Source organism: Cynocephalus volans, chromosome 16, assembly GCF_027409185.1.
Source record: "Cynocephalus volans isolate mCynVol1 chromosome 16, mCynVol1.pri, whole genome shotgun sequence".
Classification (NCBI taxonomy): domain Eukaryota; kingdom Metazoa; phylum Chordata; class Mammalia; order Dermoptera; family Cynocephalidae; genus Cynocephalus; species Cynocephalus volans.
The window spans coordinates 57480317-57507055 of record NC_084475.1 but is presented as its reverse complement, the minus strand read 5'-3'; the positions used below and the strand labels follow the sequence as shown (position 1 = coordinate 57507055).

At 35.1% G+C, this 26739-nt stretch overlaps 1 protein-coding gene across 1 annotated transcript in view; it reads right to left on the bottom strand.

Annotated features, from left to right (window-relative positions):
• Positions 1-26739, bottom strand: part of CCDC171 (coiled-coil domain containing 171) — a 338249-nt gene that overhangs the window by 194700 nt on the left and 116810 nt on the right. Inside the window, exons 12-16 of the mRNA XM_063080963.1 lie at positions 11668-11774; positions 9795-9884; positions 8588-8788; positions 6027-6194; positions 4021-4209 (exon numbers count right to left, since the gene is read on the bottom strand). Of these exons, the coding sequence (XP_062937033.1) occupies positions 4021-4209; positions 6027-6194; positions 8588-8788; positions 9795-9884; positions 11668-11774 (755 nt within the window). The remainder of the gene's footprint in view (positions 1-4020; positions 4210-6026; positions 6195-8587; positions 8789-9794; positions 9885-11667; positions 11775-26739) is intronic.

The window sequence follows — 26739 nt, the reverse complement described above, 5'->3', positions numbered from 1 at the left end:
TACAAGAAGATGGAAAGATATCCCATGCTCTTGGATTGGAAGAATCAACATAGTGAAAATGTCCATACTACCCAAAGTGATATACAAATTCAATGCAATCCCCATCAAAATTCCAAAGACATTTTTCTCAGAAATGGAAAAAACTATCTAGACATTTATATGGAACAATAAAAGACCACGCATAGCCAAAGCAATGCTGAGCAAAAAAAATAAAGCTGGAGGCATAACACTACCCGACTTTAAGCTATACTACAAAGCTATAATAACCAAAATAGTATGGTACTGGCATAAAAACAGACACACTGACCAATGGAATGGAATAGAGAATCCAGAAATCAACCCACACACTTACTGCCATCTGATCTCTGACAAAGGCACCACGCCTATTCACTGGGGAAGGGACTGCCTCTTCAGCAAATGGTGCTGGGATAACTGGAGATATGCAGGAGAACGAAACTAGATCCATACCTCTCACCGTATACTAAAATCAACTCAAAATGGATTAAGGATTTAAATATACACCCTGAGACAATAAAACTTCTTAAAGAAAACATAGGAGAAACACTTCAGGAAATAGGACTGGGCACAGACTTCATGAATACGACCCCAAAAGCACGGGCAACCAAAGGAAAAATAAACAAATGGGATTATATCAAACTAAAAAGCTTCTGCACAGCAAAAGAAACAATTAACAGAGTTAAAAGACAACCAACAGAGTGGGAGAAAATATTTGCAAAATATACATCTGACAAAGGATTAATATCCAGAATATATAAGGAACTCAAACAACTATACAAGAAGAAAACAAGCAACCCAATTAAAAAATGGGCAAAAGAGCTAAGTAGGCATTTCTCTAAGGAGGATATACAAATGGCCAACAGACATATGAAATAATGCTCAACATCACTCAGCATCCGGGAAATGCAAATCAAAACCACATTGAGATACCATCTAACTCCAGTTAGGATGGCTAAAATCCAAAAGACTATGAACGATAAATGCTGGCGAGGTTGCAGAGAAAAAGGAACTCTCATACACTGTTGGTGGGACTGCAAAATGGTGCAGCCTCTATGGAAAATGGTATGGAGGTTCCTCAAACAATTGCAGATAGATCTACCATACGACCCAGCTATCCCACTGTTGGGAATATACCCAGAGGAATGGAAATCATCAAGTCGAAGGTATACCTGTTCCCCAATGTTCATCGCAGCACTCTTTACAATAGCCAAGAGTTGGAACCAGCCCAAATGTCCATCATCGGATGAGTGGATACGGAAAATGTGGTACATCTACACAATGGAATACTACTCAGCTATAAAAACGAATGAAATACTGCCATTTGCAACAACATGGATGGACCTTGAGAGAATTATATTAAGTGAAACAAGTCAGGCACAGAAAGAGAAATACCGCATGTTCTCACTTATTGGTGGGAGCTAAAAATTAATATATAAATTCACACACGCGCGTGCGCCCACACACACACACACACACAACCGGGGGGTGGGGGGGAAGAAGATATAACAACCACAATTACTTGAAGTTGATACGACAAGCAAACAGAAAGGACATTGTTGGGGGGGAGAGGGGAGGGAGAAGGGAGGGAGGTTTTGGTGATGGGGAGCAATAATCAGCCACAATGTATATCGACAAAATAAAATTAAAACATAAATAAATAAATAAATAAATAAATAAATCGCCTAAATTTCAAGTCAGCGCTGCTCCCTTCCGAAAACTTTCTTGGAGGAACAGTCACTGGCCGGCCAATAAAACCCCCTTTTAAATTCTCAATTGGGTGTTCTGGTTCCTTTTCTGTGTGGCAATCTCACAACAACCTCTCAACATTATTGCATTGGGAATTAAGTTTCCCACCACGTGAACTTTGGGGGACATATTCAAACCATAGCAAAAAGGCAAGTGAGAGATTGGGAGAAAATATCTGTTAAACACACATATAACAAAGGATGTATATCCAGTATACATAAAGAACTCTTACAAATCAATAATTAAAATACAAACATCCTAATTTTTTAAATGGACAAACTACCTGAAGAGACATGTTACTAATGAAGATATACAAATAGCCAAAAAGCACATGAATAGTGCTCAACATTGTTAATTACCAAGAAAATGTAATTAAAGCCACAAAAAAATACCATTTTAAAGTCACTACAATGGCTAACATTTAAAAGTGTGACAATACCAAATGCTGCACAGGATGCAGAACAATGAAAACACTCAGATTTTGCTGGTAGAAATGTGAGGGTACTTCAAAAAAAAATTACAGAAAAATAGAATTAGAAGATAATTCACACCTTTCCATGAACCTTCTGAAGTACCCTCATAAAAAAGGATATAATCATCTTGGAAAAAATTTTTGACAGTTTCTTATAAACATATACCTATCTCATGACCTTGCAACTATAATAGTGGTTAGCCAAAAGAAATGCAAAGACAGGTTGACAAAATACTTGCACAATAATGTTTATAGAAATTTTATTTACAATAACCAGAAACTGGAAACACCCCAGATATCCATCAACTCACAATCCATCAAATTGTGGTGTAGTTATAAAATGGAATACTTCTCAACCACAAAGGAGAATGAACCGTAAAGGAGAATGTCACAACATGAATGACATTATGTTCAAAACATTAATGTTAAGTGAAATAAGCCAACCTCCAAAGACTAAATATTGCATGATTCCATTTACACGAAATTCAAGAGCAGGTGAAACTAATCTATGATGACAGGCATCAGAACAATGGCTATGAGGAGTGAAAACTGACTGGAGGAGGACACAAGAGAACATTCTGGGGTAATAAAAATGGCTTGAGTCCTAAGTGGGGTAATAATTATATGGATGTTTACATTGATCAAAACACCAAATTGTACTTCAGATCTGTGCATTCACTGTATGTCAATGGTACCACTAAAAAAATAAAATAAATTGTTTGGGTCTTTTACGTCAGTACCAGAAAATGTAGAGCATACCATATAGTAGCCTGCGTATAGTGAACAAATGGTTATTTTTAGAGAGTGCATTTATTGATTCATTCAAATTCATATAGAAAGGCAAAAGTTCATATAGGGCCTTTAAGTTTGGAAATACAAAATGGTCCAATTTTAAGCACTCTGAAACCAGTTATCGGCAAACAATTACATATATATACATATACATATATACATATATATATATATGCAGTTTGTTTTGTTTTGTTTTTAATTAGACTTGCCAAAATAAGCATGAATGAACCAAATAAAGAGTTCAAATACTAAATTAGTCATGAGAAGAAGATACAACTTTCTGGTTACTAAGTATCCTATCTTGGGAACAAAAGAGACCTATTAATAATTCAATACCAAAAAAAAGTATACATTATTATTACGTTATTCCTGATTGGGCAGGGATGACAGTTAACAATATAATATATATTATATTGTCAATATAATGTTGACAATAATTTGTATAGGAAAAAATATGGTTATGTTAACTACCCATACTTCTATTCTCAATCAAATGCAACAAAGAAAACATAATACATGTCACAGACAATTTTTTTGCTACACAGCCTTCAACAAGAACTCCAGTTCTTACAGAATGTTAGCAGGTATAACAAATTTTAATCCCAAATAAATTTAAACTATGGTTCACCTAAGAACCCCCACAAATGGAGTAAACTGGATAAAAGGATATCTACACTAAAATTGACAATATTTTACCAAATCTTTTAACCTTTTATTTTAAAAATAAATAAAGGAAATACAACATTAGCATTTAATTTATCAATGCATTCTGGGATGTTTTAACCAGAAACCCATCTACTTCCAAACTTAAGAGAAAGATAATCCCTACATGCGCATACACACACATACCTGTGTGTGTGTGTATGTCTAAACAAGTTCTATGAGGTTCTCATAAAGTTTTAAACTGATTTGGCATTGGTATTAAAAGAAAACACTTAAAAGGGTTACATTGAGTAACCCATTTTTTAAAGCTTTTTGTATAGGTAGCATACCTGTGCCCTCTTCTGCACCTCCAAGAGGAGTTCAGAATACTGCAGCTCCAGTTCCTTCTTTTGTTTGTGCCAGCAGCTCTCTTGAGCTTTGATCTGCTCTGCCACTTTGTTAAAGGTGTCTTCCTGGGTCTGCTGAAGCTCCCTCATCGTGTCAGACTTGTTTTTACAGATATACTCTAGATGGCTTATCTATGTGGGGAAATGCAACAGAAAATGCAATACACTCACAAACCATTTCTTTGCATCACCTCTCCCAAAAAACACCCAAAATTTTCTACTGTATTTCTTCCTAAGATCATATAAAAATTTTAAGTTAAAATGTAAATAAAGAAATTAAGAAACAGGAATTAGCAGGGCAAATTATCATATTTTAGTAGAAAATTGCCTCATTAGTATACTTAGATAAATTTTTTATTCTTCTCTTTCTAATAAAGTTATTTGTTCTATAATCAATTTTACTGAGAAGATTAAGAGAGATATTCTTACTTCTGGAACCAAAGCTCAAGCTATTCAGATATCTTATGGAAAAGGAAGTATTTAAATGAGACTTACAAATCTGTAAACATTTTACATATAATAATGCCAAACATTCCAATCATTCAAAATCCTGAAAGAAAATCTTCATCTTCTGAAATGTGTGACAATTAATGATGTTTTGAAACTATGAAAAACTATTAAAAACATAATACCATCTCAGAAGGTTAAATCACTAATTTTAATTTTCAATAACTTTCAAATTCATTATATACACATTCACAATCATGAACAGCATCTGTGCTCACAATTTTTCCCTCATTTTTCAGTCCTACCTCTCAGTGCATATGGCTGTGTTTGCCTTATAAGACCAAGGTAAAATGTACAACAATAAGAAAACTCACCCTAAAATTGGGCCAAGATGCTGTTTTATTGTTTCAACAGATTTTTTTTTAAACTTACAAAATAGTTTTTCTCTTCTTGTCCCTTAAGATTAAATATCATTGCAACAAGACCTGGAAACTAGACAACAAAAACACAGTTCTGACCAATTTAATAGGCTCAGGATAAGAATCAATACCTTTAATGGTGGCATATTTTGATCTGATAAGCCATTTTAATTTTCTATAACCAAAAACAGGTTTTTTTTAAGGTATTTATTTTTTAATTGAAACATACTGATTGTACCTATTTACAGGGTACGGAATTATATTTCAATACATGTATATAATGTGTAATGATAAAATCTAGGGTAGTTAGCAAGTTACATCATTGCACAAATTTATCGTTTCCTTGTGATAAATACATTTGAGCTCCTCTCTCCTAGCTATTTAAGAACATATAATAAATTATTGTTAATTATAGATGCCTAGAACCATAATTTAATTTTTAAAATTTAAATTAAAAAATTTTTTTGGAAAGACTGAATTGCTAGGCTTGTGAAATGGCAAAGTGACCATAAAAGTCTACCATTTTCTCCTAAAAAAAAATACACTTCTTATATTCTAAAGCATGGAATGGATTTTCTAACATGCATTTTGTTATATGTCAAGAAACATGTCATAAGCATATAATTTAAAAAAATTTTAAGTGCTTTTAAAATAACACCTCATATTTCTTAAGCAAAGAATTTTAACATCATGTTTTTGAATAACTGTATCCTGTTTCTATTTTATGCTAACATAAAGAGTTGGTTTATTAATGTAAATGACTAAGTTCTTTGAATTGCTTCATCAGTAAGATTAATTTATTTTCTTTTAATTAGGTCCCTGTGGCTAATACTGGCTAGTAGTATTAGCATGTCCTGCACAGAAAGTGGAGCTTAGAGACTTCATACAGACTTCAGTCACATTTACATGCCCACAGCAATGGCATCAAACTGAGTTGTAGACAAGCCATAATTAATGGTATTGAATTATTAACATCCAAATTCTTTTTGAAATAAGATGAATGTCAGCCCCTCTTAATGATACTGTGATGTGGACAAATGTCACTGAATTTAATAGAGGTATCTGGTGCCTGAGGACAGTTACCTTCTCATTAGCCCTGTTGAGGTCTGAGATCAGGGCATCAACATTCTCCTGCAAGACTGCACAAAGCTCAGACCAAGAAAATTTATCCAGAATGCCTTCTGGTTGTTTTATGAGCACACAGCCTGCTACCAAGTGCTGATACAAGGTATGAAGGAAGGTTAGCTTCTCCTGTGAGAAAAAAAGAAAAATTAATTCCTGTATATAAACATTGTAAGAGGTAAAATACATAATACTGATGGTAAAAAATTTATTTCAAAACCTAGAAAGGAATTCAGACATTAAAGTCTCAGAATACTGTCATGTTGATTACTTTTTTTATATTCAAAACTAAGCATTAGATAGAATACCTGGAAATGCTTACACTTGGTATTCAAAACCAAAATCTGGAGTCTAGAAACCAGAGGACTAGGTTCCTGCTCCAGCTCTGCTGCTGATGAGGATGTGATCTGAATAAGCACCTATTCAGTCCTCAGCTTCCTTAGCTGTAACTAGGTATCTGGACTAGTTGTTTATAAGCCCTTCTAATTGGAAGTCAGTACGCTAATTCTATAATTTCGTATTTACATTTGCCAAAACAGATGTCATTTAAGTCAAAAAACAATGTACAGAAAAGAGTATTATTCAACTCTGATAAGCAAAAAGTTATACCAATATCTGTACTTCACATGTACACAATTACTCAGCTCTCTTCCTCCTCCAGAGATTCCAGTTTACTTACCACTTACGGGAAATCTATCCCAAGCCCCTTAGGCAAAGCAGTCTGTGATATGAAAGATACGGAAGATGGCCTCATTTGTTTTCTCCATTTATAAGTTCATATAGTATTTGGCACACTGGGCATTTGTAGGTGTTTAAATATTACAAAGTAACAAGCAAAAACAAAAACCAAAAATAAAATACTGAGCCTCTATAAAGTCCAAAAGCATGGAACTCAAAGACAAGGTAATTGTGAAGCTACAGAATGAACGCTTTACATAGAAAAAAATAAGTTCCCTCAAGATTTTTTAATATATCAGCAGGAAAAGAAAAGTTTTAAAAGGAGAAAATGTAGGAGAAAAAAATAAAAATTCTAATCTTCTAGATTAAAAAAAGTGAATGCAGCATATGCAAAGATTTTGTAACTAGAAATTGCAGGGAAAGTTTTTCTACATATACCAAAATGTATATCTTTAATTCACCCTATATGCCACCTTACTGCTTTCCAAATACAATAATTTAAAAATGAAAAAATTTAAAAATGTAGTTACAACCACAAACTTAAGTTAAGAAATCAGAAGATTATTCATAAATATGCTATGCCTTTTCCTTTTATAAGCAGTTAAAGATGACTTTTGCATTTTTTAACTGGGTTGAGATGTTTAAAAATCTTATTAAATATAGCTAAATAAATGTATGTAATGTACAGGCACTAAATCTTCCTCCTCCACATTTTGCCAAGTGATCACATTTATCCTTAAGGAAGTTCATCCTCAAGGATAATTCATTGTGTCGCCATTATGTCCTTTTTGCTTGGGCTATGATAAACCAAGCATGACAATCATCCATTTGGCATGAAAAGAGAATCCCAAGATCCAAAATCAATTCACACATGTTGAACCCAACCACAATGCTGTAGACATGCTGACTTTACAATACAGTCAGGCTTCTAGTTTCCTTTACTTTAATCATTATCTGATGCGTAGAATAATTCCAACCCCTTCATGTGGACACAATTTAAATCCCAGACTGTAAGAAGAGTGGGAAAAAATTGTTTCCTTTTTTACTCTCTTGGCATTCATGTTCATATTTGTTGGAATAATGAACTCAATATGCAGGACAATTTAGACAAACCAGTTCCACTAGCTAGACTAACTCTATATCCCATGGGTAAAAGAAAATATAAAATAACAATTCCACTCACACGGATTCATACAGAATAGGAAATTTTTGTCATAATACTTTAAGAAGTCATTAAAGATAAAAATGGATAGACAACTCTCCAGGGCATCCAAATGAAAAGTTTTAAATTTCTGAGACTTCTATTTTTCAAAATTTGTATTAATACTTGATAATTATAAAGAGTAAGGAGAATGTCTATCAAAGTAGATATTATTGCTGTTTTACAAGTAAGGAAACTAAGATGTGGAGAGGCTAAGCTGTGTGACTTGTCCACTGCCACATCGTTTGTAAATAGAAGTAACAAGATCCAAGTCCGGGTCTATCTGATTACGAAAAATACATTCTTTCTACCATACCAAGCTACTGAACCACCGAAATTAAAGAATAATTTTGTCACTGGCAAAAAGGCAAACCCTGAAAGGACTGTTAGGAGCACAACTGCTTGAGATGTAATGGTCTAAAATTAGTCAAAGAAAATTAGTTGTACAAGTGATAGAAGGACTAAACTATATGATTTCTCTCACAACAGGTAGACAGAAAATAATGAAGTGAATGATTTTGAATAAGTTTTTTAATTTATTCAAATATGAGTAGAAATACAATCACCTGATGTATTAAATGTATAAAACTGAGATTAGTGAAAGGCCTTTCCTGACTGACAGTCACCTAGTCTCAAGTAATACCTCAGTATCCTTATGGAAAGCCTGTGAAAGCTTCTGCAGTTCACTTTCAGACTGGGCTGCTCGTGTCTTTTCTTTCTCCCAACAGTGCAGCACATTTTGTAGTTCCACTTTTAAAGTGCTTATTAAAGCCTCTCGGTCTGCACATTTAGTGCGTAAATGACTTAACTCTTTATTCACATCAGCCAGTTTATCCTGAAGTTCCTGTTGGAGATACCAAATAAATAGATTTTAGGAAGGCTGGTCAATTAAGAGGGTGGAAGAACACAAATACAAAATACATAATGAAAACTTTCAAAGCTTTAACAAAAGAATCGCATCGTGGCATTTGGTGTCGAGGAATATTTTTTTAAAAAAAGAATCATGATTGTGAGCATTTGTTTATAATGTTAAACATTATATTTTACTGAATATATTTGCTAAGTATAATATCTTAGGACAAAAATTAGAAAATTTGTTGTTTTTGAACACTTACAAAAAATGTTAGTAAGATGGCTTATTCCAAAAAGCTCTTTGAAGGGAGTTTTCCATTCAACTCACTATTTTAAAAAAACTTGGTAGTTCAAAAACTTTTAAATAACATTTAAATAACATTTTTAAAATAAATCTTTTGTATTTAGTAAGAACACTTACTTTTCAATGACATTCCAAATACTAATGAAATCTGAAATATGTGGCATAAAATTCTGCTTAAGTAGTTATTCTTTAACAAATTCTATTGAAGTGCATCCATGACAAACTCAACATGAACCAACACAATAAAATTCCAACAATGCTGAGCAACTCACAATTGCCTCAGTATAATTTTGCAAAGATGTAGCATCTAAAACCAGTGCAAAAAATAAAATAAACTGTTTTCCTGGACCTTAGCCAGGTATGCTCTCAGCCCATTATCAGACATGATGTAGTAAAAACAATGGCTCCACCCTAAGATGATGAAAGCTAATTCCAAATATGAATGTTTATATAAAATATGTTTAATATGTATCTAAGGCTGAACATTAAATCTTTAATCATTTTTTGAATCTATACTATAATTAAATCTGGGGAATAAATTTTTCTTTAACTAAAACAATCCCCAATCAAGTTTTTTTTTTTTTTTAATGAAAAAACCTTATTTGATCAACAAACATCTTTACTTAAAAATATTCCCCCCAAAATTAATTTGTTTCTTAATGCAAAAGGAAAAAGTTATTCTAAATCATAATACCTTTATATTTTTAGTGTGAGATTCTATCTTCTGTTTGGTAGAATCGAGTTCATTAGATGCCTTTGCCTTAGCATCATTCATGCTGTTTAGCTGACGAAAGAAAATGTAGGTAACTTTTTACATTTTTCAAAGATGAGTAACTCAAAAGTTGATCTTTTAATTATTTTTATGCAATTATTTAAATACAAACTTTTTTTTTTTTCGAACTTTTCAATAGTAATTGAGTCTTAAAAACATTATTTCTTTTGGTTAAATGCTATGTAGTTTCTGTCAGAAGCTCATATGTCTAAAAAGAACAGAAAGCATTCAAGCTTAAAATGTCAGTGATATTACTGTATTTTTACTAGATGTCTCGATAAATGATTTCGTTCTCATTGTAAACAAATATAACTTTATTCTTAAAATCCTACCGGACCAAAATGCCAGAAGCACTGGCATCTATAAGGAAAGAAAAGAGAACAGAGCAGAAGACTGTTCTTTCTATACATCATGAGGGTATTCACTGGTCTCTCACTCCATATGACAACCTCGGGGTCAGTCACATGCAGTCCTACTGGGAAAGCTTGTGGCAGGTCATCAGTTGGTCCTGCACCGCTTGTGATTTATTTTCTTTGACAGTTCATTCTTCTTTCTGTCAGACTGCTCTTTTTGCTTTCTTTGCAGCCATCCCCTTGGTCTCCCCACTGCTGTCTCTGGCACTGGTTCACAACAAAGCATATTACTAAGCCAAAGCCTGCTGAGTCGACTTTTCAACTGTGCTGAGGATCATGTGACATTCATCCTCCCAAATAACAATTCGCTGTGGGTAATATGTTTCTAGTTACCCTGCAGCTTCCAGACCTAGGCCTCAGAAGAGTTTCATAAACTACTAACAATACAGGTTGTCTTGTCTCACTGGGAAAGACTTATTAGCAATATTTGTTCTTTATAGAAATTTAATTATTTCAATGGTCACTTTCTTTTATACCTTTTGGACAATTACAGACAGTATTAATAAGACTTATTTTTCCTTCTTTGTTCACCATAGCAAACTAAAATAAAATAAGCCTCATCTGAAATGTGAAATGTAATGGTTTTATGGCCTTTGTATTACATGAAAGAAAAAGATAAACAGAAGAATAAACACTAAATTCCAGGCTATGTGACTTGTCTTTGGCTGGAACAATCTGTTTGCTGTTTTGCTAACTAATTGTATTTAATGTAATTACTTCATATGCTAATTTGACAAGATGTAACTAGAAAAACTCTTCAATTTTTAAAGCACGAATTCATAAAGCAGCTTAATACCCAAGAAAATTATCAACCCACACATTAAACAATACAAATGAGATGATAAATAGAAGCATGAGCTTTTTCAATCAGCAAACTAAAAGCTTCCAGGCTACATCAGAGATTTGTTCTTAAAAACTTCTAACAACACTTTACTCCCTTTAGAGAATAAAAACTAATTTCTCTCTTTATTAAGACTTCCACAATTTACAGAAATCAACCTAAAATATTGACAAAATCTAAATTTCTACTAGCTATTCCAAATGTCATAAAAACACATTAACATTTAAATACAATACATATTAACCTAAATGACTTGCATAGCTTTTTAATTAAATTAAAACAGGTAAATTATGTAGACCCAGAAGTGATAGCCTTTATAACTCTGAAAATAATAGTGTGACTGAAGAGTTACAAAATCATAAGTGAGACCTGACTTTAGGCCATACTTAAAGAAAGAACAGTGACAGACAATTTTTTTTTTTTATATATGTGAAGCTGTCAATTCAACATTCCCAATCTTTCGACCTTTGTAACAAGCAAGGGATACGTACTGGTACAGGCCGAAGGCTATATGTGTGCAGCCAAACAGTGCAAGTGTTACCTCATTAGATGCATCTTCCAGCTTGTTCTGGTAATCTGTCAAGGTACGCCTCAAAGTCTCAAGCACAACAGAGAAGCTGGGAGGTTTATCTTTGTCCTTGTGGCTGCCTAGAGAAAAATACAGAATGAAAATATATCCTTAAAGTCACAAAGGGACAAAAGCTAGGCAAACAGTGACAGAGATATTACAATTTAGGTAGAGCTGAAAAGACATTATGAAACATTGAGTAGAATCTAATTCTCCAAATATACTGCTGTATAGCCAAGTATTAACAGCCATTCTAAAAAAGTGGCCAAATTAAAGTTCATAATATATCAAGTTCAACTTTAGCAAGACCCACATGATAGTTACTAGTTATTTTTTCCCCCATAACTCCTAAGTAACTACAGTGCTTGTATGCACCTGTTATCCAACAATTAAATGAACAGTCTATACTAACATTGTCTGGAGGACTTCTGTACACTTACTTTGGTCCTTGTGTTTCTGATCAGACAGGACTTTCATAATGTCCTATTTTGCTTAAATAATAATTTTTGAACCCAAAAGTACATAGTTTTGTTATACTTGGAAATATTCTTCAATCCTTTAAATTCTCAAGTTACAATTTGAAATAAACAATAAAAATGCTATTATCTACATAGCCCACATCATGTTTCAATTAAAACCCTTAAAACTGATATTCATTGGAAAAATATGTGTAATTCCATGTTATGCCCTCGAACTACTTTAATTTAGTTGGGCCATAAATTAAGTTAGTTGAGTTAATCAAGGTCACATGGTCGAATGTAGTCCAAATATTACTCCAAAATAATCAAAAGTTGAGTTTTAAAAACCACTTTAAATTTACTGCTTATTGCACTAATCTTTCAGTATGAAAAAACAAGCAGAAAATTTATTTTAAAAACATTCATATTAAAAATATTTTCCTTTTCCTGTTATTTCTCCCCATCATATTTTACAATCTAAATATTTTAATATATAACAAACACATTTTCAACAAAGATAATTTTTAAAAAGAAGCATTCATAATATGTTTTATTATTCATTCATTTATTCATTAAACTACTTTACTGAATTCCTACTATGTACTAATCTTAGGCATTAGGCATACAGAGGTGAACAAAATCCATGTAGTCTGCCCATATAGAATTTATAGTCTAAAAAGAGGGAGAAAATAAATAAATAATTAGATGAGATCATTCATCCATTCAAGTATTCGATTACTGGAACTTGTTGGGGGATGGGGAAAGAAGGCAGAGATGAAAGAAAGAAAGAAAGAAAGAAAGAAAGAAAGAAAGAAAGAAAGAAAGAAAGAAAGAAAGAAAGAAAGAAAGAAAGAAAGAAAGAAAGAAAGAAAGAAAGAAAGAAAGAAAGAAAGAAAGAAAGAAAGAAGAAACTGGAAGGGCCAGCCCCTTGGCTCACTCGGGAGAGTGCAGCACTGGTGGCACCGGGGCCATGGGTTCGGATCCTATAGGGATGGCCGGTGCGCTCAACTGGCTGAGCGTGGTGCACACCACACCAGGCCGGGGGTTGCGATCCCCTTACCAGTCAAAAAAAAGACGAAACTGGAAAAAATTCTCAGTTAATGATAAATCAACTTTATTCATCTCAGAGTACTGGTGATACTTAGTGTTTTAATCTTGGGGAAAATGTTGCTAATATATTTTTGACATTTATTGAGGTATAATTTTCACTATCTTAAGTACGGGTACAAATTAGATTTTCTTAAACAGAAAAATATTTAACTTAAAAACCAAAATTGATATGGAAACAACACATATCCCAGTTAGGGGAAAAAAAAAAAGATACGCTGCTCTGAGCCATAATAATACAAGAGACAGTACTCTTCGTAATGCGTATGAGTTGGAAAGACAACTCATTAAAAATTTTATTAAAGGTCTTACCAAATATATTTTTTTAAATTGCTTTCTTACCCAAGATAAAAAATGTAATGTATAATTCTTTTCTTTTGCTACTACACAAGTAGGCCATGAATAAATCATTCAAGGACACTCGGGAAATCTGCTGGTTTTTACAATAAGGGAGAAAACTTCCTCTTAGAAATTCAGAATAATAAAATCATCTTAATATGAGTGCTGAGGAGTAAGGGGACAAAATGACCTCTCCTTACTGACCCATGCACATTCTTATATTCTACATAAAATAAAGTTTTCTTGCCTGAAAAGGTTTATACAATAAAGTTCAGTTGAACTACAAAATATGCTTTATGTTCCACCCACATCTACTATAAAAAGAAATACATACTGGTCACTTAACATGACAAAATGCTTGAAAATAAAAAGAAAGGGTCACTCTGGACCAAGAACCTTATTGATTGACTTGATTTAACCTAATAATATTCTGATCACTGCACTATGGCCCCCAAAATAATAAACTATTAAAGCTATCCTATCAGAGGAAGGTTTAAAAACTCACAGATAAAGAGCAGTAAAAAAGATTAGAACAGTACTTATAATTGGCTTTTCAAAGGTCAAATTCCAAACGAAGAACAGAATATGTCAGGAACACTTTATACTTCAGTAACATCAACTCAAAACCTTTCGAGTTATTTCTTCCTCTCCCTATACATGTGTGTCACTGTACATGGGTACCAGTCTATATGTTCATACAACCACTCCCTGTTTTAATCTCTCCCTCCCGCTTTTAAGTAGGCTTCAACTCTGACTGTACTTTGGCAAATCTTTTCTTGAATTAGTAGTCCACAAGGGGTTGAGGAAGAAAAAAAAGGTTCCAAGCTTCTATTTAAATGTTTCCTTTTAGAAAACCTCAAAAACTAAATATTTCTACATGACTCATATAAACCACTGTTTTTCAAGCTGGTGTTATTACCTCAGCACCCTATAGTTCTACAGTAAAAACAGTTAAGTTGTGATGAATGAGGTGAGTCTACCTTTTCCACCTTCTCAACCATCTTCTTATCTATTTCAGTTTTTTGAAAGACCCTAAAAGGGAAGAACTATTAAAAAATAATAGAGAGAGAATGTAAGATGAAAGACAGCTATTTTTAAAGATTATCTACATAAAATATGTTCATCCTCAGAACAGATGAGGGAAAAAAATACTCTTATTTAATGCTGATTTTTGATCACGTAGTAGAAAACAGAAATCAACATTCAAATGGGTTTTATTTTCACCTGATAAAATCCAAGCATTTAATATATAATGAATTGATAACTAAAATAATTCCTTTTTCATTCTAAAAGCACTAAATATAAACATATTTTTTTGCAATTATACTTTTCAAACTCAGACTACATTCTGAATATTAACTTGTCTCAGTCACTGAGGTCATAAATAAAACATCTTCATTATCTTGCAAACACTGGTGCCCGTTCTGGAGTGTTTAAGGAAAATAGCTCATAATTTTTCTAACATGTGGAAAGTATTTATTATGTAAGTTCTACTCATCCGCTCCCTAACCATGTCCCTTAGGAGAGTCCAAAAAACACTTCCTTTACCAAGTCTGGAGAAATACATTGGTAGGGAGAGCCCCAACCTCCTCAGTGAGCTCTGTGTGACTCGATAAGCTCTTTGTGGCTAGAAGGCCAAGAATAACAGTAGAAAATGGCACTCTCAAACTGGGTTCCCTGAATTCAATGGGAGTGATGGGATCTCAGGTGACACGGGCCAAGTGGTAGCAATTAACTTCCAGAGACAAAGTGAACACAGTTACCATAATGAGCAGTGGAATCAAAATAATAATCAAAATGGTTTGACCAATGGAGATTGCTGGCATTGGCTAACTGATAGCGGTGTTCCTAGAACTGAAATAGATGGTCAATCTAAGTTTTATTTGCATAAGTAGAAAGCTCTAGGTCTGATTACCAGAAGTAGGACTTAACTCAACACAAAAGAGAGTACTGGCCCTCAACCACTTCTCAGCCTTGAGCTAGTTCACAGACACAGGCCCCCCTGAATAAAGAAGATAGATCCCCTTTAGGAACCCTGACATACTGCCAAAAAATTTCACTATAAAGCTTTCTCCTACCCATCCTCAAAGAAACATGCAACTGTTTATCAGGATGACTGTGTACTGGAGAAGGGGAATTAACTACACTTATCAGGGATAACTGGACACTGAATCTGAGCTGATACTAATTAAAGGAGATCTAATATGCTATTGTGGTTCAACAGTCAGGGTAGGAGCTTACAGAGGTTAGGTAATTAGCGGAGTTTTGGCTAAGGTCTCTTTCCAGTAGCTCAGCTCATCCCATATTTATTTCCCTGGTTTGGAATGGAATGCATCATTAGAAAAGACAAATGCAGGGCCGACCCCGTGGCGCACTTGGGAGAGTGCGGCGCTGGGAGCGCAGTAGTGCTCCCGCCCGCGGGTTCGGATCCTATATAAGGATGGCCAGTGCGCTGCTCACTGGCTGAGCGCAGTGCAACTGGTCACAAAAAGACAAAAAAAAAAAAAAAAAGACAAATGCAGCAATTGGCATAATGTCCATATTGGTTGGTTACCTGACCCATGGAGTGAGGGCTATTATAGAAGAAAACCAAGAAGAAAAAACGAAGTGGAAGCTACTAGAATTTTTTACCTACCAAAAAAGTAAATCAAAAGTAATGACACATTGCTGGAGAGATTGTAGAGAGTAGTGCCTCTTTAAGGACTTGAAAGATAAAGGGGTTGGGACTCCTACCACCCTATCAGCATTCCACTCATCTATCTGGGCCTGTGCAGAACACAGATAGATCTTAGGGAAAAATAGTGAATTCCTGTAAGCATAATCATGTGTGACTCCAAATACAGCTACAGTTAAAGATATAGTTTCATTGTTGGAGCATATCAACACGTTTACTGGTAATTGGAATGAAGCTATTTGTTCTATCCTTTTAATAAAGACCACCAAAAACAAGTTTCTTCCAGATGGGAGGGCCAGCAATATATCTTCTTTGCTGTCCTACCTCAGAGCTATATTAACTCTAGCCCTCTATCACGACCACGTCTGTAGAAATCTCAATCAACACTCCATTCTAGAAAATATCACATTCCACTTAGTTCTCTACTAAGTTGATGATATCATTCTGATTGGACCTGGTGAGTAGAAAGTAGCAATAACTCAAATTCAAGATGTACTAGAGCACTTTAAAAAGTTCATGGAAAGATTCATATCATCTTTTAATTCTATTTTACCATGAACTTTTTGAAGTACTCTTCTATATTGCATTTGGCAGGTCCTTATAGGTGAAATATAGTATAAACTTGTAGGATTTTGAAGCAAAGCAAGCCATCTTCTATAAACAAATATTTCCCTCTTGAAAATTGGCTTTGGACTTGATACTGGTCTTCAGCAGATACTAAATGCATGGCCCCCAATTTATCATGTGACCTGAGATTGCCCATCATAAACGGTTATGGTCTGATCCAGCAACTCTTAAATTTGGGCATGCACATCAGCACTCTATCATCAAATGAAAGTGGTATATTCAAGACTGGGTTCAAGCAAGTCTGAACGCACAAGTAAGTTGCATCGGCAAGTAGTCCAGATTCCCACGGGCCATTATCCTTGTTACATTGCTTCTCTCTCTTAACCCACACCCTGAATGCATGGAAAGTTCCCTCTGACCAGCTGAGTAATGGGGGAAAAATGGGCTTGTTTTATAGAGGGTTCTGTATGATATGCTGACACTACTCAAAAGTAGGCAGTTGCAGCAGCACTACAGCCCCACTCAAGGGTGGCTCTGAAGGACAATGGTGAAAAGAAAACCTCCCAGTGGATACAACTTCACTTAGTGGATGTGACTGACATTTTGCCTGAAATGATAACCAAATAACTTTTTCAAATAGCCTTGTATATCCAAAAGAAAAACACACTAATTTATAGGTAAAGTCTAACAGTTTGGCTGAATGGTCAGGGACTTGGAAAGAACATGAATGGAAAACTGGTAATGAGGTTGTCTGGGGAAGAGTATGTGAACAGACCTCTGCAAATGGGCACTGTGCCCAAATCAACTTCAGTAGAGGAGGATCATAATAATCAGGAGGACAAGATGAAGCATTCTATGGATATCAGCCACCATCTTTTCCCAGCCATCTTTGTCCTTACTCAATTGAACAAAGGAATCACGGCAGCAAGGGTAGAGGTAACATGGACTCAGCAACATGGACTTCCACTCACCAAGTCTAACTGAATTACAACCCCTGTTAAAAGTCAAATTCACCAATAGCAAAGACAAACACTGGGCCCATGTTATGGCACCATTCTCTGGAGGGGGTCAGACAGCCACTTGGTAGCAGGTTGATTACACTGAGTCACTTCCATCATGGAATGGCAATGCTTTATTCTAACTAAGATAGACACTCCAGATATAGATTTTCCTTTCCTGACCATAACGTTTCTGACAAAACCACCATCCCTGAATTTATAAAATACCTTATTCACCATCACGTGTTACAAACAGCATTGCTTCTGACCCAGGAACTCATTTTATAGCAAATCAAGTATGTAAATGGTCTCATACTCATAGAATTCACTGTTCTTACCACATTTCCCATCACTCTGAAGTAGCTGTCATGCAAAATAGTTAAATGGTCCTTTGATGATTCCTGGTGTCAGCCGGATGGCAACATTTTGTGGAATGAGGATAATATCCTCCAGGATACAATATGTGCTCTGAGTCAGTAGTCAGTATATGGTGCTGTTTCTCTCACAGCCAGTATTCACAGGTCTTAGAATCAAATATTGAAAATAGGAGTTGTTTATCTCACTGTTACCACTAATGATCCATTAGTGAAATGTCTGCTTCTCATCTCAGAAACTGTGGCTCTGTTGGTATAAGTCTTAATTCCCAAGAGGAAAATGTTTTCCACCATGGGACACAGCCATGGTTCCATTTAAATGGAAGTCAAGAATGCCACCTGGTTATGTCGGAGCTCCTCATACCAGGAAATCAAAGAGCAAAAAAGGTTCTTTCTGTACCAGGACAACTAGTTCTGATTATCAAGGGGAAAGTGGTGGTAAGAAAAAGTGTATCTGGAATGCAGACAGGGTGCCTATTAGTACACTCACATATGATAAAAGCTAATGGAATAGCAATCCCACATTTGGGTATATGAGGGTACTTCAAAAAATTCATGGAAAGATTCGTATTACCTTTCAATTCCATTTTTCTACAAACTTTTTGAAGTACCCTCATATATCCAAAAGAAATGAAAGCAGGATCTCAAAGAGATATTTGCACATCCATGTTTATATCAGCACTATAGCCAAGAGGTGAAAGTAACCCAGATGTCCATCAATGGATGAATGGATAAACAAAATGTAGTATGTACATACAATTCAATATTATTCAAAGGAAGGAACTCCTGTCACATGCTGCAACCTGGATGAACCCTGAAGATATTAAGCTAAATGAAATAAAAAGACAAATACTGTATGTTTCCACTTACATGAGGTACCTAAAGTGGTCAAATTCATAGAAACAGAAAGTGGAATGGGGATTACCAGGGACTGGGAGGAGGAAGAAAAAGGTGATATGATAGTTAATTTTATGTCAGCTTCACTGGCTCATGGGGTGCCCAAATATTTGGTTAATCATTATTTCTGGGTGTGTCTGTGAGATTACAAATGAGATCTAGGTGTTTACAAATGAGATTAACAATTGAATTGGCACCCTGAGTAAGCAGACTGTCCTGCCCAGTGTGAGTGAGCCACATCTAATCTGTTGAAGGCCTAAATGAAATAAAAGTTTGAGTAAGTAAGGGCCGAGCCCGTGGCGCACTTGGTAGAGTGCTGCGCTGGGAGCACGGCGACGCTCCCACCGCGGGTTCGGATCCTATATAAGACTGACCAGTGCACTCACTGGCTGAGTGCCGGTCACGAAAAAAATAAATAAATAAATAAAAATAAAACGGCAGTAGTAATATTTAAAAAAAAAAAAAAAAAAAAAAAAGGTTGTCTACTTTAAAAAGAAAAAAAAACAAAAGTTTGAGTAAGTAAGAATTCTTTCTCTCCACCTGACTGTCTTTGACATGGTACACTGATCTTCTACCTGCCTTCAGACTCTGACTCAGATTGAAACTTATACCATCAGTTCTCCTAGTTCTGAGGCCTTCAGACTCGGACTGGAACTGTACCACCTGCTCTCCTAGGTCTCCAGCTTGCCACCTGCAGATCTTGGACTACTCAGACTCCATAATCACGTGATCCAATTCGTGCATGTGTGTTCTGTTTCTCTGAAGAACCCAGATTAATATAGGGGAGTTGTTCAACGGGTACAGTTTCAGATTTGCAAGACGAAAAAGTTTTGGAGATTTGTTTCACAACGATGTAAATATATTCAACACTACCAAACTGTACACTTAAAAATGGTTATGATGGTAAATTTTATATTATATGTTTTTTTACCACAATAAAAAAATAATTAATGGATAGCTACAACTTCACATGGGCAGGACGGCTAATGGCACAGACCTAAACGTCTGAATCATATTAACAGGGATGGAACTATATCCAACTGAGATGCTTGCTAAAAGCAAATGGAATATGGGATGGGTAGTGAAAGAAGGAAATTTTAAACAACAGCTACAATCTTGTAACCAGACAGAAAAAGTACTAAGTAGTTATAAGAATTTCTTCTGTACTTTAATATGAATATATTTACATATATTCTTGTTCTTTATTGTCTCTCTCCCATTTCTCTATCAACGTAAGATGTATTAGTAATGATGAACATTATAACTCAGTATTTAAGGTGCATGGTATGAAAAGGGGAGCATGACTCAGAAGAATATTGAACATCACCCACAAACAGACAAAGTGACTTTGGATGTTCTTTTCGGAGAGAGTTAACGTGTTTTCAGTTATATAAGGGATAGGTACACTTCAAGCTACAGAAGCATAGTTTTGCTGTTGTCTTTATTTGGAAGGGAAATATGGTTTTAAAAGGTGTATGTTCTCACCAAGTTGACAAAAGTTGGACTGTGGTGGTTTTGTACTACATAAACTTTGCTAAACTAGAACTGTTTCACAGAATCCGTTCCCTCCATAGTTGTATAGTTCCAAGTCACAGTTAGCCAAAATAGAAATTTGTACAAAATTTGAAAAGGCAGAAGTAAAAGAACAGCCATTACCCTCTAAAGGTCATTGTGATTATACGCAACGAAAGACAAATATAGAAGTACTGATTGATTACAGCTCGTCCTCACTCTACCCACAGTGAGAGACAAAGGGAGAGGTGCCAGGGAGTCCCAGCTATCTTCATTCTGCCCCACTCCACATGCAGCTATCTTTCTTCTCATCAGCCCTTTCCATCCACAGTGACCCCAGGCCTACCTCCAGAAGCCAAGAAAAAGGTCCTCCAAGAATTTCTTCAGCAGCTCTACTTCCCTCTGGCAGCCCGACATGTCTGGATTCCCAGATTTGCTTGTACTCTGACTTGTCCACCCATGCCAGTGTTTAAATATGGCTGGCTAGTAATTTTTCTCTGATCCTCCAACTCCCTTTTCTAGACCTTACTTCCTCAGCTTCTCCCATAATTGCATAAGGTCTAATTCTTACATAACTTCCTTCCTTAATATTTATAGTGGTTCTGATTGCCTAAGCAAACTCTAGGTTTAGATTTTACTATCCTATAATGCATAGTTGATCTTCAGTTTCTTTCTACACTTAATATTCTATGACTAAAATGGAAAGAATTTCTCCTAAAGAGGAACCACAAGAACAAATCTAGTAAAGGCAAAAATGAAATTAAACCTATCATAACAAGTATGATAGTATTAAACAAGAGATTTGAACTGAAAAATAAAAGTTGAAAATCCAAATTGATATAGGCCAAAGACTTACAGAACTCAAAAAAGAAGTGTACAAGATAAAACATTTGAAGTGAATTTAAAAAGAAATGCAATTTAATAGAAAATCAGAGACCAAGACTTAATCAAGCTTCTAATTTTGTACTATCCAAATATGATAGCCAACTATATTATTTAAATTTATTTAATTGTCATTGAATTCATATTTAAATTAACTAAATTAAATAAAAATTTTTTAAGTTCCTTAGTCACAATAGCCATATTTTAAGCACTTAACAGCCATATGTAGCTAGTATCTACTATATTAGACAGCTCAGATATAGAGCAATTCCATTACCACAGATTCAACTACCAAATTATGGGAAAACTACAGAACAAAGAAACATGTTAAACTACACAGTGGGGATGCCATCAGAAAAAAGTAGGCTGTGAAACTCCTAGAACCAATAGAACCATTTTCAAGAAATTTTTTTAAAAAGACAAATAAGAAAAGATAGATGAGGAAGGAACATACAGATTTTTTAAATTACATCAAAGACCAATCAATCAACCACAATAACTAGAACTTCTCTGAATGCCAAATTTTTTGTTTGTGTTTCATCTTTTTTTTTTTTTTTTGGCAGTTGCCCACTACAAGGATCAAACCCTGGACCTCGGTGTTAGCACCATGCTCTAACCAACTGACCTAACCAGCCAGCCCTGAATGCTAATTTAAACAAATTGATATTATATGAGATATATAAGAAAATTGGAAATTTATGATACTGAGGAATTATTTTTAATTTTTTAGTGATAATGATCTTGTATTTCTTTTTTTTTTTTTTTTTTTTGTCGTTTTTTCGTGACCGGCACTCAGCCAGTGAGTGCACTGGTCATTCCTATATAGGATCCGAACCCGCGGCGGGAGCATCGCGGCGCTCCCAGTGCAGCACTCTACCGAGTGCGCCACGGGCTTGGCCCTTGTATTTCTATTTAAAAAGAGACCTCATCTTTTAGAGTCAAACAAATAGTTATGAGTGAAATTAAACAATATCTGGGATATGCTTCAATATAATATAGGAGAGGGAAAATAGGTGGGATTATAGAGGAAACAATAAAAAATATAAAGAAAAGAAAAGGAAGAAAGAAACAAAGAAAAATTTAGATGAGAAAAGATTGGTCCTAAGTTGATTTTTTTTAAAATGTTGATCTGAGTAATGAGTGCAAGGAATTTTGTTATAGTACACTGCCTCCTTTTCTACATGTTTGAAATTTTTCATAAAAAGTTAAAAAGATAGCAACTAATTACTAGATGAACTTAAAGGAAAAGAGATCATAGAAAGATCTTGCCTTTTTAAAAAAAAAAAAAAAAGTTTATTGAGGTTTCTCTTGGTAGAAAAAATACATGTTCATTATTCAGATTTGTTTTTATAGTTAACACCATATTCTTCCTTTATACTTCGAATTGAACATTTTTCAAGAATTTATCTTAATAGAGGTCTTATTTAATTATTTTTCCCTGAAAAGTAGTGAACCCGTCCTGAATGCTAGAATCTTTCTTCATCTCAAAGAAGTGCTTTCAAATTGTCTTAAATTATTACATCTGTTTCATTTATTCTGGTTTGCCTTAGAAAGACCTACAATGTTTACACTGGTATTCCATATTATCATGTTTTCCTTTTGTTTCTTTCCTTAATTTATCTTTGCTTTAATTCTTTGTTCTTTTCCTCTGTATTTTATCTCTGTGTTCTTTTCCCATACATTTTGTCCTCCAAATAACCAATCTGATTTTCTAGTGGCAATTCTGTCAGAGCTTCTCACAAATTTTAAATCTATTATCCTATTTTTAGTTTCCCTATAATCTTTCCTTATCTCACTCTTTTATCTTTTAATCATATGTTGGGTTTTCTTGGGGAAAAGCAGTAATCTTTTTCTATTTCATACTACTCTTTATTTATTACTCCTATTTGATAAAGGTCATTTCTTTTTGTATCCCACTGTAGATGCCAAATTCTGATTTCCACTAAACCACTTTATCATTCTAAGCATTCCAAATACTGTTCCTTTCCCCTTATTTTGTGGTATTTCATTTTTCACAAGTTCTATTTAGATAGTTTTCCTTTTCTTAATATTCAAATGAAAAGAAAAAAGGAAAAAAACTAACCATATTTAGAAAGTTTGAAAAAAGACTAGATGAATGAATTGTCCTTAGCCCTACTCTGAAACCATTATATTCTGATCAAATTCCCTTTTAAGATCAGTATCTGAAGGCTACATGAATGTACACAGTTCCTATTACATTGTTCAGCAAGTAGCAAGCTATTACAATGCCCTGAACTGAGGTGGTATCACTTCCCAAACCACTGCCTGGACCTTTGGCACACTCATTTCGATAGACTATAAAAGAAAATTTATCCCTAGTATGAACTGCTACCAAGGTTCTTTCTGTCTTGATCCCTAAAAAGAATGAAGAGGAGACTTCTTGGAACTTTACCTCTAGTCCCTGGGTCATTCCTGGTCAGCTGTACTCTGGGAATTACAAGTAGATGGGGATGGGAGTGGAGAGAGAAAAGATAGGAAAAATACTGTGATTGCCTCAGAAAGTGGCACCTACACCACATAAGACTGCTTCCCAATTTTGGCTTTGGGACAGCCCCTCCATTTCTGATGTAGGGAGGATACAGTGTGTGGAGCCACAGCTAAGGCCGATGTCTGGAACCCTGCTCACTGCACCAATTGTCTAGCTCTTAATCCTGTTCTTGACACCAATTGTAAAGCTAGGCGACCATGCTAGTTGTCGGGCTCTTTTACCTGCCAGTACTCCTGCCCCGACTGGGCCGATTGTCGAGATGGGGCTGGGTCTAGAATTCCCAGACCCCTCAAGGCCGTTCACAGACTGAGTCACAAACCCTAAACACACCAGACAGGGTCACCAGACCCCTCACATGCCAGGCTGGGTCACCAGACCCCTCACACGCCAGGCTGGGTCACCAGACCCCTTCAGGCAGGTCTACGAGCTAGGTAACCAGACAAAAGGTCCTTGGAGTCACAGGTTGGAAAGCATGGCAACGCAGGGCGGATGCTCAAGGAAGACCCCCACCTGCCTGCTTCACTAAAACTCCTCTCTACTTCTCTCTCTCTCCCCAAAGAACACAAGAATAGCAACAAAACAAAAAAGATACATTGGCAGACCTGCACACTAACTACACACACACACACACACACACACACACACACACACACAAATTTGCTTACAAAGGATGTGCTAAACCACACCCAACTGGACCCAAGGCGAGGGCCCTGACCAAACTATTCTATTTTCCCAACACAGTGGCAGGACAACAAAATGTTTATTTACTGTCAGGAACGATAACACAGATGGGGAGTGGACTGTACTTTTCATTCCAGTTCTACTAAATGTATACACACACACACACACACACACACACACAAACACACACACACACACACATATTTTCTCTAAGATAGGCTATTTATCTGATTTCCGGTATTACTGTATGTTTCCAACTTTTCTATGCATTCATATGTATAAAAGTTTGAAGCTATTTTAGAGAGGACTACCAGGCAGTTGTCACTCTAAACTTGATTGTTTTACAAATTATAAATAACAATGTAGGCATGAAGCAATGCTTAATAATCAGAATAATTTTTTTTTAATTATTTGAATGTTTCCTCTATGTAACACTATATACTCTCTACAAACAATTTAAAATTTAAAAGGAATAACAAAAAACAAGATGAAACAATAAATTGTTTCACTTCAATCATTTAAAACTGACATCTCCAAGAAAAGTAGAAATGAGAGGGAAAACAATAGTATATTTTAAGACTTTAGGATGAACGAGAATTGATACTCCATTTCTAGGGAATCCTATGAAATTGAGGTATAACTGTAAAGTAAGAAAGTGAAAAAATTGGCAAATAAAAAGAAGACAAAAAAATCTTAAGAGGACAAGAAGGGTATAGAAGATGGTTGGAAATGAGTAGCAATTAGCACAGCCATCAGCTATCTTTGACATACTCTGAGTAAATGAAGAAAAGTAGAAATGAACTTCTATTTTGACCAAATTTTAAGTGAAGTGTAAATGCCCAAAACAATATATTTTGACATTTACAAGCATTCTTTGCACTAAAAAAAGTCAATAAATAACGTATGTTGGCATATGTCAATAATCCCATTATAGAATGTTGAGCACAGTTACTGAAGCCACTCTCTTGGATTTCATAAACTGAAACTATGAGCATAATGAAGTGGGGCAAATTTGGTTTGTAAACCTCAGTGAATTGGGAGATAAGGGAAGCAAGAGAGAAGAAATTAGTGAATGACACCAAAGGAAATCTGTGTGCTGCTCCTGTAGCCATTCCCAGCTTCTTAGGAGCCCATGAATCTCTAGTTAAAAGATGACAGCCATGAGGTTCTTAAGAACAATTACAACTCTCAGAAGGTCTTGGCAATATGCCTTTATGAAAGAAGTAAAGGAGGAAAGAGGAAAGGAAAAGTCTAATTTGTGTCCTGATTTTCCTAAGAGCACTCCTCAAGACTGCTCCATTCCTGGACGACATATACATATACAGGCATCAAGTGCTGTTGCTATTATTTCCTAAGGTCCGTTAGTCCCCCTAGGTAGAAAGAAAAAGAACGCCTCTGGAGTATAACAAATGATTTCCTTAAGTAAAGGTAAGTTGGAGAAGATTGGAGTCTCAGTCAACATGAAAACAACCGCCCTGAGGAGGATTCAAAGCTGAGCCATAAGAAAAACTTTCTTTCATGAATCCAATGAAGTAAAAGTCACATTCCAGATGTTTGCTCACACCCTCAGGTACAGTTGAAACTGAAATAGAAGACATACTCGAGGCAGAAAGACTACATGGGTTCAAAGTAGGAAACGATTCCCCCACACACACTCTAAGAATTTCTACCAGAAAAGAACTGAGAAATGAGCAGCTATAGTGCTTCAATTTTAGTGAAATATAGAAAGTAGAAACAGAAATAATTGTCCCTGATGAAATAAATTGAGGCTGTCTTGTCAAATGATAGTAGGCAATCAAGTTGACATTTCTATGATCCATGAAAGATTGTACATCTTCTCCAGTGAAGGTCAACCTTCCTGCTGACTCCTTATGGATAGCCACCCAAAGAGTTGCTATAATTTGGAAAAAGACTACATGACTACCATTATAACCTCAAAAATTAAAATGTAAAATAGACCTTCAACCTGATATTCATTTATTCATGCTTTTACTCATTCATATTCAACAAGTATTTTTTGAGTGCTTTGTGTCAACTATTATTCTAG